Source organism: Bacillus rossius, chromosome 1, assembly GCF_032445375.1.
Source record: "Bacillus rossius redtenbacheri isolate Brsri chromosome 1, Brsri_v3, whole genome shotgun sequence".
Classification (NCBI taxonomy): Eukaryota; Metazoa; Arthropoda; class Insecta; order Phasmatodea; family Bacillidae; genus Bacillus; species Bacillus rossius.
The window spans coordinates 140,731,912-140,749,006 of NC_086330.1; the positions used below are offsets into that span (position 1 = coordinate 140,731,912).

The window sequence follows — 17,095 nt, forward strand, 5'->3', positions numbered from 1 at the left end:
GAGAAAAAAAAATATATATGCTTGCATGAAACATGGATTGAAATATTAAATTATGCACCAAATTTTGTTAGAGATACTCAGTATTATATGGAAAAACGTATTTCAAACCAAAGCTGTGTGTTGTGCAAATTTTTAGTATTACAAACTGTTTCTTGTAAAAGTACAGAACAATTTTGTCAGTGTGAGACGGATCTGGAGGAAACTTAAGTTTGGTAGAAAATTGGTCTTGTAAAATTAGAACGAATTTTGTTTAGAAAAAAAAACTTTAAAATGTGTTTAAACATGAGTTAAAATATAATCGCTGGAGAAGCTAACAATTAAAATAACTTCAAAAACTTCAAAAATAGTAATATTTAACACGCAAATTTGCAGAAATTTTGATTTTATTTTTTCAACTGTCCGCCTGATAAAAGTAAGATGTTAACAAGCTTTTAACGATTATACAGATAAAAAAAAAAATTCGAGCCATCTTATTGGCCGCAGGTCACGTTATTGATGGGCGGATGACGGCGGAAGGAGGTGACGAACTATTGATGTTCCGGCTTCACTCGTAAACATTTCGATTGGCAGCAAGCGTGCTCCTTTCCGCAACTCGCCCCATCATCAAAGTCGTGCTCAGGATTTAATTTGGGGCGGAGAGGTTGTAGTTAATTTCATTACTGAGAAACACAAATCTAAAAAAATTAAAGCCGGAAAAATCTTCAGAAACAAACGACTAGTTGTAAAATGTTTCTTGCATTTAAAATAACGCAACTCACATACGAACAGCCATAAATATTTTCCAGGTTTGTTTAAACTGACCTGTTTGGAAAAAAAAATATATGTTGGATTCAGATTTAATATTTATTCCGGAAAGTCATAGTATGTGCACATAATAAAATTTTCATTTGATTTTCGTAAACAAAGCGTCAAAAACGCACGGACTATTTTATTATCATTAATACACTATTTGATTTCCGTGGCGTCCGTCGCGACATGTGTAATGCTGTGTGCAGGCTCGCGGAACCTGCAGTGCAACTCGGAGGGCCGCTGCCAGTGCAAGCCCGGGGTGACGGGCGACAAGTGCGACCGCTGCGAGCTCAACCACTACGACTTCGGCGCGCAGGGCTGCCGCCCCTGCGGTTGCGTGACGGCGGGCAGTCTGGGCAACGTGCCCAACTGCGACCCCTACTCGGGCGCCTGCCAGTGCAAGGAGAACGTGGAGGGCAAGCAGTGCGGCAGGTGAGGGCGAGCCGTGCCATGCTCTCGGCACACGGCACACGGCACTTCAAGTCGCATGTGCAACCATGGTGCTGCCACTCGTGGCTGCCAGAGTTCACAAAGTCGAAGGGAAGCGTTGGTTTTTTATTTTTTATTTATTTTTAGTATTTTTCAAGTCTTTTCCCTTTTATAGGAGTCGTTTCATTATATAGTTTAAGATTTATGTCTACTAATCGAATTATACACTAGTCGACGTAGCTGCTCATGCAGCGGGAACTACGTTTCTTTTGCGTCCTTAAGTTTAGTTTATACCTATTATATATTTATCACTCTCGGCACTATTTTAAAGAATTCTACTTTGATTTTCGTGTCTGAGTTTCGTATTATAAGTGTATTTGTAACATGAGAACACTTGAATTTGCTCCTCGCCGAGGTTAGATGTTACACATACTGGCGAGTACTGAAAGACTCGCTCAGTCGTAATTATTATTATTATTATTATTTTTTGTTTTGCTTCTACCCTTTGCCCATTTTTCCCTCGGATAGGCTCTTGCTACTGTCAATAATTTACGAATAAGCACAGTTAAAGGAAACTGAATAAGGAAACATCCCAGATTTTTCCTTTGGGGGAGGGGGGTGATTTCAAGGGTGAGCTCGGAGAACCGAGGTCAGGATTTAACCCGGTGCTTGGGGAGTGCTAGTCCAACTGCCACGCACCACCTCGCTCCATCACGAGCTGCTGCGCGCAGTGGTTGGAGTCGGTGTCCAGGTTTTGATTCCTGACCGGAGGGGCTGTTTTTTTTTTTTCACCTTTGGGAATTTTATTTTCCTGAGTTGGTACAGAGTCACGACCAGTAGCGGACCCAGCGTGGAGCACCAGGGTAGTAAGTGCCACTGTACAGAAAACGCAACTGGAAGTCAAACGATACATAGATACACAACACAGGCTTTTCAGGTACAAGGTAGTTTGAAATAGTTTCGTTGCAGCTTTGAAAACAGTTTATTTTACAAAGTGGCTTACGTTAGTTCATACAGTTAAAACCCAGTTCCAGTTCAACGCTGAAGTACAGCAATTGCAGTAGTATGATAGAAGCAGGTTAAGTGTGGATAACCCCCAGTTGCACAGCTGATGAGTGCCCCCCCCCCCCCCCCCCCCTTTACCGAGGCGAACCTCTGGATCCTTCAATGGTACTAAGTAGGGGCTTTCATTCGAAAGTGGGTTCAAATCCGGTATTATATTTATTTATATTTGAAATGGTTTCCTGAAATAAATCCAGGCATGGTTCCTACTTCAGTCCCTTCGAGTCGTGTTTTTTTTTTGCACTACGCCATTGTGCAAAAGAAAAGTAAATTAATGTACATTGAAAAAGAATTGAATAGGTTAATGAAAATCCCATACAGAAACACACAATGTTACAGACACCTACATTTCATAAAGTTACATTAGCTTATTGAAACATTGAAAAAATGTACGTAACTTACAGAAAAGTGTCTGAAACTGTTGTGTTAGAGGCCAAGGCCTCCCAGCAATGTGATCTGTGATCAGTTCCCGGAGGGGTCGGTCGGGCCTGGAATTTTCACAAGCGAGAAAAGGAATGATTCCTGCCAGTGAGTTTTCTTGGAGTACTCCCATTTCCCGTTTGTATCTTTCTCATTTCGACAATACGTTAAGGTGACAGCCGGGCTAGGTCTCCAGGTGTTACCTCCAGGTTTTAACACGCCATTTACAAACCGCTCGAGATTTACAAAAAGTGTCAGATTACGAATAGCATTTAAGAGCCATTGCATGTTTCTATACAAATTTCGTTCCATCGTTTCGACCATAATGTGTAATTTTTGGACATTGCAAAAAACTTTCTGGTGTTTTCACGTACATTTTTATGTATGAAAAATTCAACACACAGTATTGTAAGTGATATAGGGACGCGCAGGGAGCCTTTATCTTTAACATTCCTTCATAAAATGTTAGGGTCACCGCTACAAGTATCATAGAGGCGCGTTGCCGTCTATAAGACTGCACACCAGTTCTGTGCCTGGCGCGTAGAGGCTGTGAGGCGTGCGATGCGCGAGGTAGTGTCGCCCTTAGCGCCCCCGCCAGAGCTCGTGCTCCCGACCAGGCGGCCAGCTTGGCCCATTCATGTTCATTTAATTTTATTCGGAATTGTGCAAGCAGACCCTACACATGCGATCTTAGAATTATTAGGTCTCTCGACTATGTGGTATGATACCTTTTACACCCAGGTTCTTCTTCCGGGTACCTGAACCTGTGAGGGCACGTATACTTGGGGAGTTGTTGTTCTATAGCCACTCCAGCGTTGAGGAAGGGAGGGAATTGGGGGGGGGGGGGGGGGGGGTGAGGGAATAGTTGAAGGTATATTTATGTTGTGTTAAACTTTTATTTCGTTAAAACATGTATTGAACTATTAAGGTTCAGTATTTGAGACCATGAATGTGTAAATATTCGAAGGCCAGTTGACTTATTTAATGTCATGTTTTGCAACTGAATTCTTTCTTTGCGCGACAAGATAAGTCTTCTTGGAGCCGCCCGGGGCGCTAACGTAAATGCGCACGTGAACGTGTCGCACATTGTAATTTTTTTTTGTAAATGGAGCAGGAATAAACATGTAAAATTAAAGATATTTGTACATTTGTACGTTTACATGAAAACAACTGTATCGCTACAAAAAAAGTGTTCGCAGAAATACTGGGTTCGGATTCTTACCCGGGCATTTATGCTTTGTGTTGCCCCAGTACCTCCAATACTTAAAGTTATTTGAAAACTATTTCCCTGGATAGTTTCCGAGTATTAACTGTGTACTTTAATAAGCATAATGAAACAAAATAAATTGCCCAATTGTTGGATATTTAAATATATTTTCCATGGTTTGAAAAAAAAATTACTTTTGAATGAAACAAAAATTAAAATATAAAATTATGGTTCACTTTCCGTAAGGAATACTCAGTGTTATCTAGAAAAAACGTATTTTATAAACACAGAAATAACCACAGCCATGTGTGAAAGTACAGTCTGCAGTGAATGTGTTGGGTGCGCAGGTGCAAGCCCGGGTTCTTCAACCTGGACGAGGAGAACGTGTTCGGCTGCACGCCGTGCTTCTGCTTCGGGCACTCGTCCGTGTGCCAGCCGGCGCGCGACTACTCGCGGGTCGCCGTCGAGAGCATGTTCGCGCGCAGCGGCGAGCGCTGGAAGGCCGTGGACTACCGCGGCAACCCGCTGCCCGTGCAGTACAACGCCATCACGCAGACCCTGGGCGCGCGCTCGCTCGGCGACGAGATCCTCTACTTCGTGGCGCCGGGTGGGGCTTGCGCGCACTTTCAATCTAGCATTACGTTTACAGCAGGGCCGCAACTATAGGGGGGCAAGCGGGGCATACGCTCCGGGCGCAAAGCTGTGGGGGCGCCGAAATCGCTTGCATTGTAATTCCTACTACAACTGGTAACTGGTAAAACGTTTTTGACTTGCATGCCAGGAATATATAATCTGATTTACAATATAACGTCTCAGCATATTTAATGAACAAGTCTAGTGATTATACGGACTACTTTATGGACATAGTGGGTTCATGCATGGAAGGTACAGTAGCACAGAAACTGTTACATGTAGGTATGTAAAATGCTTAAATAGCACCATTTTTCCGTGGCAGTAGGTACCCCGGACCCCACACTTTATTGGTGTGGTATGTGCAAAAAAAGAGAGGGGGGGGGGGGGCCGCATGAAACCATTCATGCCCCGGGTGCCAGAGACTCTAGTTGCGGCCCTGCGTTTATATAATACAGTAAGATAGAAAGCAGAGTCAAGCTTTAACTAAAGTTCCGAAGATAACCATGGGCGTTGATCCTGGGGAGTTACTGGAACTAAGAAGCCTCTCACTGAGGAAGCACGCCTACACTTGCAAAATCGTGACTGTGAAACAGGTTTTGATAAACATATAAGCATCAAAATTGTGTTTTATTGAAAATTTATTTCTTTATGTTTTAAAATTTTTTTCTACATATTGCATGCATATAGGTCAGAATATGTACATTACACAACGTACAAGCACCCCATCCAGAGATGATTCGTGTTGTTCAAAATCCACGTGCAAAACACTCGGGCAGTGCGGACTAACACCCCCCCCCCCCCCCCCCCCACACATGAGAAACCTACAGATTTGCACCCCTGGAAGTAACCATTACAAAATTCAACCAAAAAAAGTTAATTTACAGGTAACTAAAACTACAACTAACTGGAAATTAATAATAAACCCTTTAAAAATCCGGTATTGCCAAATATTCACACACATTTTCAAGCAGTAGGTAAGCCATGAAGAAGTGATCATAGTAAGTAGGTGTACCAAACAAAGATGTTTTTATCAGCCTGTGTTGGAAATTAGGTAGATTTTTTTTATTGCCTTGTTGCCTGGTGTTATATGATTATACAATAAGGTTACAAGTGGGGAAAACAGGTCCGAAAATGATAGCCTAGTTAATTAACAAAAGTTTTATTTATTTACTCCCATGTACACTTTTTCCTAAATTATATCAATCTAAATGACTCTCCAAATATTAATTACACTTTCATAAGGTCGCTCTTTACTCTCTCTACTAGAGCTTGGCTCGACAGTGGCTCTCTCTATTGTTCGTCTCTTACCACTCACAAGGGTCCCAACACCCTGCTTCGCACCGCTCGCTCGACCACCGTGCAGCGACATCGTCTCCGGTGTGTCGATCTTCGCACATGCTCAGCAAGGTCACTCACCCTATTCACTTTCCTCCCATGTCACTCTGATGGTTCACCGGTGTCGCCATCAGCCTCTCTAACCCCCGCTGCCACGTCAGCGTCGCCTTATATACCTGCTGGAGTTACCCATGGCCCCCCTGTTGCGTCCTCAGAGTCCCCCAACTTAACAGTCATAGCTGCGAGAACAGTGGCGTCCTAGTTATGTCACTTTACACGTGGGTGCTCTCGTGACCCGTAGAACCCTCCAGGCGAGACAGAGGGGCACTAGCAGGGGAGGCCGCTGATTAGATACGTTGTAGGATAGGAGGAACGGTTCTGCCAGTTCGGTTGGCCGGACATCACCTTTGGACATCACCTAGTAACAATATAAACAGCAAAGTTCATACTCCCGTAAAAGTCCTAATTATTAAAAACGGACATAATGTATATCATGTATGTGCTTGTCAAAACTCAGACCAAAATAAAAATGAGAAACCAGTTAGGACTTTACAGTAATATGGTAAGTCAAACAAATATATGTAAGTATCTTCTACTTGTAAAAATTCATGAAATATTCACATACTAAATCATAAAGAACTTCCAATACCACAACTTACACACCACAGAAAAAAAAAAAATTCTAGTAATTTCATAGATATCCCTACACCATAGAGTTGGCAAACAACATCAAGTGGAAACTTAACAAACATTTAGATGAGATGCTGGTGTCCAATTTTCATTTTATATTCATACCATATTACTTACTAAAGATGAAGATTCATTATGGGCATTAATTGTGCTAAACTAGTTGGCAATCTTTGGTTATTCTTCTTAAACTTATGATTATCAGTGTGTTTTTTACCAGAGGGTTACGTTTCGGAAAGTTACGGAAATATGATAAAATGGGCGCCACCATATGATGAAGGCACACAGACCTGGTGGAGACTCCTCTCAGGGTGTTGGCACATGGCCAGAGAGTAACACGGGATCCCATAACACGTATTTATTCACGTACGCGAATACAGTTCTCCCTATTATTTGTCTAGGTTAAACTGTTAAAAAGCCCTATGGCAAGAATCGGTTATGGGTTTGTATGTGCCACACTTGTGGCTGAACTGGAATATTATGCCCACGCCAAGAAAACATCTGTTGCACTGTTTTTACTTTAAAGTAAATACACAAAACACATATTTGAGGCACATCCTCCCGCACCTTTGCTGTTAATTAATATACAGGTATTTAATATATGAGATTCAAATCATTTCCCGCTTCGGCCATCTTCGGGCCTGCTCTGGATTATTCGGCTCCGTTTCTATTAAATGTTTATAATTATTTATCATGTTGTAAGGGTGCTTTGAGCAAGTCTGCTGATACATAAATACCCTTGGAATTAAGAAAGAAAAGCATTACAAATATTTATTCATGAGGGGTAGCATTGTAATGAATGGCTACACATTCTCCGGAGTTGTGGCACACTATTTAAACACTCACTCTAAAGGCGCTCACCTGCTATGGTGGTAAAAATGTTGGAAAGGAGTTGCAAAGGTCGGGAAGGGAGCGGAGTCTTACCAGGCTCATGTAGGGTGAAGCCCCGGTCTACATCAATTGACATTCTGAATTGCAGTATGTGTTTCCTCATTGGTTGAGATAAATGCGGAACAAACTTCTTTTGCCAATAAGAAATGAAAGGAAATTTTGCATATGTGGACAAAGTGTATTGATATGTGTTGATATATTAAATGGATGTATTAAACAGTCAAATTGATGTGCCAAAGTGATAATTCATTATCTCTAGAAATTACATGACAAAGGATAACATTAAGTCCCCTTGTCATTTGGCTTTGGTTTGTGGTTAACTCCTAACACATGTTGGGTACCGTAACTCATAACACCCACGAAAACATCAGAGGAATCAAAACATTGATATCATCAATCATTTTATTTAAGCTAATTTGCTTTTAACACATTCCCATTCAGCATTAGGGTTTGTACAAAAATTTTGTCAGTTCCTACATTTTCGTATATTTTTTCCTTCAGTAATTATGTTTTCATAATTTTGTTGTTTTATTCTTTGGTCAAACTGTACTTTGCAGTTATTTGGTTTGATTAAAAATAATTTACAGTTTGTACAGATTTTAGTAGATTGAAAGGTATCATTTAAAAAGTACACTTATTATTACTAGCACTGTAACAAAGTAGCAGGAATATGGGTTTTCGTTTCAGTGTTCTAGTTGAAAATTTTCCAGTTTATTTAGCTCAAACGTGAATTTTAATTACAGTATGTTCAGGATTATCATAGATTTTTGTTTCATAAAGTCGATTAATCAGTAAAAATCATTGTTGAGATCCTGTAAGCTAAACGTATTAATAGAAAATGTTGGACATAGTAATTAATATTTGCCAAATCAGTAGGTACATTTGTAATGAGAAATACCTAGAAAGGATAAATGGTTGAATTAAAAAAATACTAAAATTGGTAATGCAATTAGTAACCCTACCAAAAATAGCAAATTTCAGGATATGGTAATTTTGTTTGGTGAATCAATAAATTGTAAATATGGATGTCTGTATAAAACTCACATTTCTCTTATATATATATATACATATATGTATATATACATATATATACATATATATACATATATATACATATATATACATATTTATACATATATATCTTTATATATATATTTCTTGTGTGCGTGTGTATGTCACTGAACTCCTCCTAGACGGCTGGACCGATTTTGATGAAATTTTTTGTGTGAGTTCACGGGGATTCAAGGATAGTTTAGATTCACAATTGGATATTTTATCTCGATTCAGTGTTAAGAAAAAACTAAAAAAACATGCTTTAAAAGCAAAAAAACTAAGCATTGTTGATAATTGGCCTCCATGGCAACGGGCTTTTGCATTGTTGTTGCCTTCTGCGTAACCATGGGAAAGGTTTTTGGTAACGGCAGTGGTGTGCCCAAGAGGAGGGGTATGTATAATGAGAAGATACAAAATGTCCAGCGTAGAAATACTTACCGCCATATCCATATCTCACAAAAAGTACATTTGGGCAGGACAATGTCTGTCGGGTCCGCTAGAAAGATACATAGAGATATATATGTAGAAAGATATATAGAGAGATAGAGATATAAATAGAAAGATAGAGAGAGTTATAGAGATATACATAGAGAGATAGAGAATTAGTGAGATAAAGAGAGATGCTTAGTATACGTTTAAAAAATGACAAAAAAAATTGATTGAGGCATTGCAACGCATGCCGGGCATTATCTAGTGTGTGTGTATATATATATATATATGTGTGTGTGTGTGTGTACACACACACACACACACCTACACACACATTAAATGGAGCAGTGTTTAATAAATATAAAAATTTAAGAGGACAGATGGTATGGACACCTTTCTGGTGTTTATGCTGCACAGGGACACCTGTCAACTGACCTATACAAAGTTTATAAAACCAATTGGACCATTGTTAAATTAGATGTAATCAACAATAACATTTGCTATACCAAAATCCATGCTTCATAGAGATTTGGGCTTCTCTTTGCAGACAGGTTCCTCGGGGACCAGCGGAGCAGCTACAACCAGCAGCTCCAGTTCAAGCTGAGGATTGGCGAGAGTGGTCCTGCGCCTACCGTTGAGGACGTGGTGCTGGAAGGTGCCAAGCAGTCCATCACACAGGCCATCTTCGGCCAGGCCAACCCCCTGCCGTCCACTGTGGTGAGTGTGCATCCCAGCCGTGACAGTGACTGCCCCTCTGCATTCCCTGTGTTAAGTGAGCGGTCTCGCCCAGCTACGACACTTCTGCCACATTGCCGTCCACCGTGGCGAGTATGCTTCCCAGTCATGACGGTAACTGACTTTCTGTGTGCCCTGTGGTAAGTGAGTTGTGTGACCCAGCCATGACAGTTACTGCCTCCTTGCCGTAAACCATGGCGAGAGTGTGTCCTAGCTGCGACAATTACTCTGCCGTTCACCATTATGAGTTTGTATTTCTGCAACGACTGTTTCTGTCTCTTTGCTGTCTGTTGTTACGAGTGTGTGGAATGGCTATGACACTCATTAATCCCAATGCTGAGTACGCAGATTAGTCATGACAGTTACTGTCCCTCCTGCCATTCACAGTGGTAAGTATGCGGCTGGTATGTGAGTTAGTTGCCGGGATCTTATGAGTATTTCAATATTTTTATATAATTTTTGATTTGAGTTATTTTTCTTTTTTTTTAGCTCAACGGACCATACATGTTATCTTCACAAGTATTTATGTCTTATAATGGTGGTGGTGGTGGTGATGGTGTTGATGATGATGATGATGATGATTATGATGATGATGATGATGATGATGATATGATTATGCTGCTGATATGATGATGCTATGATGATGCCCAAAGGCTGGGTTTTGGTTCTCCAGCTGTTGCTGCAAGATGATGGTCATGGCTTGGATATGGCAGACTAGGCAGGATTATTTTGTGGCAGTTGATAATTCTCTCCTGCAGATGCTGGTGAAGGGACAACACAACACCCATTCTTGGATTTGGGTGGTAAATTTCCTTGACCTAGCCGGGAATCCAACTCTAGTACCTACTTTGTCTTTCCAGCCGTATCTCTAACCACAGATCCAACAGGTCCAAAATGTATCTCCTTATATTTCACTGGTTGATATTTATTAACATGCTCAATTCCATGAATTCCAGTAGGAAATATGTGATAGCTTCATGTGGGAAACTAGGTATAATTTTCAACATGTAAGCCCATCTGTTGATGTTGATAAATGTTGACAAGTGTCCAAAGCTGGGTCTTAAGCCCTGTTACACCATAAAAAGTTGATTTAGAGATGTACTGCAAGATGTATCTTAATATTTGAGGAAAAGTGGCAAATTTTAAGGGTGGAATTCATAATCTTGTCTTATTTGGCAAACAAACATTACTTCATTAAGTAGTTCTTATCATATTAGCCTCATAATGTTAGAAAAAGTACTTTTTGATAAAGTAATGGTCGAAGAAGCTCTACTTTTACCTCTCATTTTTTACTTGATAAAGTAACGACATAAGTACCTAGCTGTACTGAATGCAATTGTTAGTGCTGCAGCATACAGAACAGTATTTCTAGCTTATTTGATTGTTATATTATTTTCTGTGAATTTCTCAGCACCTTCTTTAACCTCACGGGTTCGTCAGTTACTACTTCACATGGAACTTTTTCTGTGCTGCTTCTCTCTTTGTGGAACAAGGTATATGGCCATGATTGTGTGCAGATGCGAACCCTTTGTGTTTAAGGGCCTCTGTAATAAACTCATGAGGTTTTAAACCAGTGTAAACTTATTGCACATTCTCTATAGCATGTACCTATACTGTAATAAAATAACATGTGTTAAGAGAAAAAAAATATTGGCTATAATACACAACTTGTTCATTAATAAAATTTAACTCTATGGGTACAATATGTACAGTAGCACAGTTGGTAAGTAGCTTATCTGACTGATGAAGCAAGAATTCTCATGAGATGTAGGTTCAAGCCTTTGTCAGTATTTTTATGTCATTTTGTTATGTTAAATTTTATTTAAAATGCCAATAATATTAATGATTTTTAAATGTATGTTTTAACTATAATAAAAAAATTAATAATCAATTAAAATGTAATTGGTAGTGATGTTTAAATTAAATGAATATAGCAGTACAATTTTTAAATCAGTTTAAAGATAACCTGAGACAAGTAAATTCTATTGGTCATTTATTGAGTGAAGTGTGTTTGCACTTCTTAAAAAACATAAAAAATTGTTTGGGTTATGCAAGCATACTATATATTTATAAATTCCATATTTGTTAAAAACAAACTTTTTAAAGTATTGATAGTTTGTTCTTAATATTTTATACTAGCTGCCCTACCCGGCTTTGCACGGCTATACTAATGGAAAAAAATTAAGCCACATCTCCCATTTACAGTAATGGTAAATAAAAAATAATTCAGTGAAAATTTATTACAATGCTGTATAATGTACCGGAGAGAAAATGAATAGCACCGATGGTTTCCCGACTCGTGCACGCAACGTACAACTGATGTACCCGTACTTCGCTACGGCAGTCTACAGGCAGATCACTCTTGCGCCGCTCATTATACATGCCCCTCCTTGTGGATACGTCACTGCCGCGCGATGCCCGTTGCCATGGAGATGCAGAAGGCATGAACAATGCAAAATCCTGTTCTCATGCAGACAAAGTACCCACTGTTGCCAGGTTTTAACCACCCATGGGATCTAATTTTCGGAAAATGTCATCCTGCATAACATAAGGAATATTACTGTGAAGTTTCAAGTCTGTAAAATATATATACTTGAAAAAAAGGGCAATAAAAAAACAAATTAAACACAGAGAGAGGGAAAAAAACAATAGTTTAGGTTTGCAATTTAAAGTGATAAAAAGTATTTAAATACTAATTGAACTCTTATGAGTGTACTGATTTCTTTGTTGTTAATATCACACGGGTGTTTTTTACTTGTATGGGAAAATTAAGAATGATAAGGCATCTAGTGCGTGGCAACAATGTTAATAGGCAATAGGAAATAAACTTCTAGCACCTGCGGCATTGTCAACACACACTTCGTACGTGTACTGCATGTTGTATCTAGCCCCCTCCAACGCATTTGATTCTAAATTGGACTTTTAGTAAGGATCCCTAATGTTATTGATAATATAATATAGCCTATTGCCTTCCTCGATAAATGTACTATCCAACACTGAAAGAATTTTTCAAATCGGACCATTGGTTCCTGAGATTAGCACGTTCAAACACAAACAAACAAACAAACTCTTCAGCTTTATAATAATAGTATAGATACCTAGTTTAGTTGTTTTGTGTTTCAAAATGGCTTAATAAAATCCCACAATAAAAATGTATTTCCTGATTTTACGTTTGTTGGTTAGTTATTCACATTTTTAAATAATAAGATTTATTTTCTCCATTATGTAGAAATCATTGTAAAATACTTTCTTGAAAAATACTTTTTTTAACCATTTTTTTTACCAAAAAATTTTTTTGTAAAGATTAAAAAGGGTAACAGTCACTTAAAGAGCTAAACACAATATGGCATCTTTGTAATTTTTGGCTACATTTTCATGCAATCGCCCATTTCTGTCCAAATAGCATCATCGCAACTGTAAAGGAGATTAATGTTTAAGTCAACTACATACTTGATGAATAATCTTTGCTTTATTAACTGTGAATTCTGGAAAGTACGGTAAGTAACATCTATTTTGTGACTGAATTCTTGGTAAACAAGCATTAGGTACTTTTTTTGTGACTATGAATTCATAATAAGAACTATTTAAGAAATAAGTACTACTTGAATCAGGGTCGGCGCGTCCATATAGGCGAACTAGGCAACCGCCTAGGGCGCCAAGTAGCTGGTGGCGGCGCAGCACGACACATAACAGCTGATATAATATGTTTAACGATTATTGAAACTAGATGAAAATGGATTTTTGTAAGTTTGGAATGTTTATATTGATATAAGTAAATATTTAAAGTCCACGGTGACCTGTTTATGATTTGCAATAAGTAAAAAAGTAAAAAAAAAAAAAACCGCAAGCCTGCTTACATTTGATTGTTGACAAAATATTAGGCTTGCGTGATGTATTTTGAAGCAATTAAAATTTTTTGGGGGGTTTCGGGCCGGGGGGGGGGGTGCCCCCCCCCCCCGGCCCGAAACCCCCAAAAAAATTAAGGTTTTTTGCCTAGGGCGCCAATTTACCTTGCACCGGCCCGGACTTGAATCATTACCTCAGGGTTGGCCCATAAGTAATACTTGTTGCAATGACTGTGAATTGAAAAAATTACTTAATTACAATTAGAAGCAACGCGTGTTTCAAGAAATGTTTATATGATGAACATAAATTCCACCCTAAGACTCTTTCAGTGGTACTTATTTAAGGATTACAAGGTCAGCCAAACATTGTTTGAATAAGTTAATTTATACCTTTTTGATAGATGAGCAAAATGCATTTCTTTATTAGGTATGTGGTGACTGATGAAAGCTAGCATGTGCCCATAGGTTTTTAAGGATACATTTTAATTGCAAAAGAGCATTTATTGCAACAGAGCATTTATTGCAACAGAACATAGAAAGGGTTATTTATTTCCAGCTTATTGCTTGGAATATCTTTGAAAAACCACTTTCATTACCTAATCAAACACTAGTATTTTTAATTTTTTTTTAAAAAAACAAGTATTTTTGAGCTTAGCAGCATGCATTACTTCTTGTAATGATGAAACAGGCATGACAAAACTTAGCTCATTTCAGTTTTGAAATTTTTGAAAATTGTGTACCTAGTGAGTTAAATTATTTTACTTGACCTACATTTATTTGCATTGTGCAGCACTGTCGAGGCGGAGTGGCAAGGTTTTTGTTAATAGAATTCATAGGAAGCCTCAACCTCACCAGTAATGTGATACGCACTGATTACATTAAGAATTATGACCACTGTATCGTTTACAGTCTTTAGATATTGTTTTGATCATTTGGATTAAAAAGTTTTAAATTAAATAACAATGAGACAAAATTATTTGCTCCGGGCTCTTGGTTTCTCTCGAAGGCCCTGGCATTCTGTTATTGCCAACAACGTTTCAACAGCTTCATAACTTTGCCATGAACACTGAATGTAGGTATGCAGATACTTAACGATAATTTCTTGTGTGTTGCAGACCCAGGAGTACAGTTTCCGGCTCCATGAACATCCAGATTACGGCTGGCAACCACGTCTCTCCTCGCGAGATTTCATCAGTGTGCTGTCAAATCTAACTGCCATCAAGATACGTGCCACATACACTCCTCAAGGTGAGTTCGAACTTTTAAATGTGTTGCTGTCTACTTAACGTTCTTTCTGGACAATATTTACTATAGGTACTACTTATTGAAGAATTTTCATAGTGTAGTTTGTTCATTTCTAACCAGCTTCTCTCCCATTACCCTTTCCTACTGTTCAGTAAAATAGAATATCTGCTCTGAATTATAAAATTTAAATCCTATAGCACACTAAAACAATTTTTTGCTTTGGTTGGTTTCCATTTTAGGTAAGCTGTATGAAGATTTTGAATATACAGGATTCTTAAAAAAAATGTATACATAATTTGAAGTGTCACAGAAATCCTATTTTCTGTTCTACAAGGTTAAAATTCCGGAAATGGAAAAATTAGTTCAATTTAAAAAATAAATGTACATTCTGATGAAAATGTGATGAATGTTCAAAATGGTGGCCTTCAGCTTCAATATATTTCTGAGTACGAGTCACTACTGATTCCGTACATTGTACCGAAGTATACTGACGTCGTCCGGGCCTGCGGCCCCTTTGAGCCCGATATGTCACCGCCCAACCACCGTCTCAGTTCAAACCTCCCGCTCGTGTGTGCGTGTGTTGCTAGCCTGGCAAGAGGGCGCTTAGATGCAGTGCGCCGCACCCCTAATATATATTAATTAATATTGTAACCCTTTTTCTTTCCACCCCAAAACAGTGTAACGATGGCTATGCATGTGAGTGTCTTTTAATTAATAACTTCATGATCTTTTGTTATTTAATAAGTCCAAGCACGAACCAGGACGCTCCCTAGCCGGCGACGGAGGAACTAGCATGCAACTCATTTGAACCCTGTTTTATGCTTGTAAGTAATTATTACAGATGGTCTGGACATGGCAGTAATTTAATAATTATTGTAAAAGGATTTATGTATTTTCTAATAGTAACCCGGGGCACACTACAGCAAAGTTGTAACGGTAATTGTGTTCGGCGCGAAGGGCGCCATGTTGCCACCCGCAAGCCATGAGCTCATCCCAGTCTTTCTCTCCCGCCGGCCGAGGGCTGATGTGTCTGTACCTTGAGGCGACCACGTGTGTGGTTCGCCTCCTCACCTAATCTAATTCGTGCCTCGGGCGTTTAAAGCTGTGTCAACGGAGGATCGTGTAAGGACGTGTACCGTGAGTAAAATAAAAACCAGTTAACTGAGTTACGTGTTTTGTGTTCGGGGGGCCACGTGGGTCCTTAACCTGGTCAGCGGCGTGTGGGACGCCCTAAGAGCCCACTGCGATAATTAGGAGCGTGCCCGACGCTGAGAGCGGGCCTAGTTAGGGACAGGTGATACGTAAAAAGTCAGGAGGGCTAATATCTTGCCGCACACGGGCCACGTAACGCCCTGAGTTAAGAGTTTTCCAGCCGGGTCCACGTGCCCACTCACGCGGTGGCGCCCATTAATCTCGACCGATATTCACATCTCAACACCGGAGATTTCTGTGCACACCGCTTAAATGTCATTCCAAAGTGTGTCTAAGTTACGTGGTTTACATTTGTACACCTCATCCTTTACTGTGTCTCATAAGAAGAAATCGAGTGGCGTAAGGTCTGGAGAGCATGCAGGAAAATCAATTGGCCCCCTGCGTCCTTTCCACTGGCCTGGCAAATTTATATCCAGATATGCTGGTACATCCCTCAGATACAGTGGCGGATTCATAGGGGGGGCGCAGGGGGCGCGCGCCCCCCCCCCCCCTTGACCAGGGCAGCCCAAAACCAAGCATGGTTCTTGGCAAGGGGAGGGGGCGCACCCGCCCGCCAATGTTATACAATACACATTCATACACTTACCTTTAATATTCGGGCGAGACGTAAATGAAACGGATAGAGCTTGGAAAAAGATCTCTGGCTGCATCCAAGCAACCAAGGTGACGTAACAAGGAAGTGTGTGGAAGAGGTAGACCTGCGCCCCCCCCCCCCTCCCTTGAGATTTTTCTGTATCCGCCACTGCTCAGATAGTGTGGCCAGGTGTTATCTTGTTGGAAATGAAACTTATCATTACCATATAATGCACGAATGGCAGGGAATGAATCAGCAATCATTGTTAGGTACTTTTCTCCAGTTATATTACCTTCAGAGCGGAAAGACCCAATGAGTCCCCTTACAGACCTACCACAACACACATTTACACCAGGCAAATTTACAGCCTTTTTAACTGTAATGTGAGGATTATCTTCAGCCCAGTACACACAAATGTGCCTATTGTCAATTCCATTTATTTTGAATTAGGCATCATCTGGCCAAATTATGCTACCCATAAATCCTAGTTTACGTCCTACCATCACCTGAACCCATTTACAAAATTCTAACCTTCGATCTGGATTGTCG

General features: G+C 39.7%; 1 protein-coding gene across 2 annotated transcripts in view; it reads left to right on the top strand.

The window, feature by feature from the left end:
- Positions 1-17,095, top strand: part of LOC134546223 (laminin subunit gamma-1) — a 617,689-nt gene that overhangs the window by 530,503 nt on the left and 70,091 nt on the right. For both annotated transcript variants that reach the window (XM_063388849.1, XM_063388850.1), the window contains 4 exons: positions 996-1,221; positions 4,255-4,514; positions 9,483-9,652; positions 14,631-14,763. In XM_063388849.1, the coding sequence (XP_063244919.1) occupies positions 996-1,221; positions 4,255-4,514; positions 9,483-9,652; positions 14,631-14,763 (789 nt within the window). The remainder of the gene's footprint in view (positions 1-995; positions 1,222-4,254; positions 4,515-9,482; positions 9,653-14,630; positions 14,764-17,095) is intronic.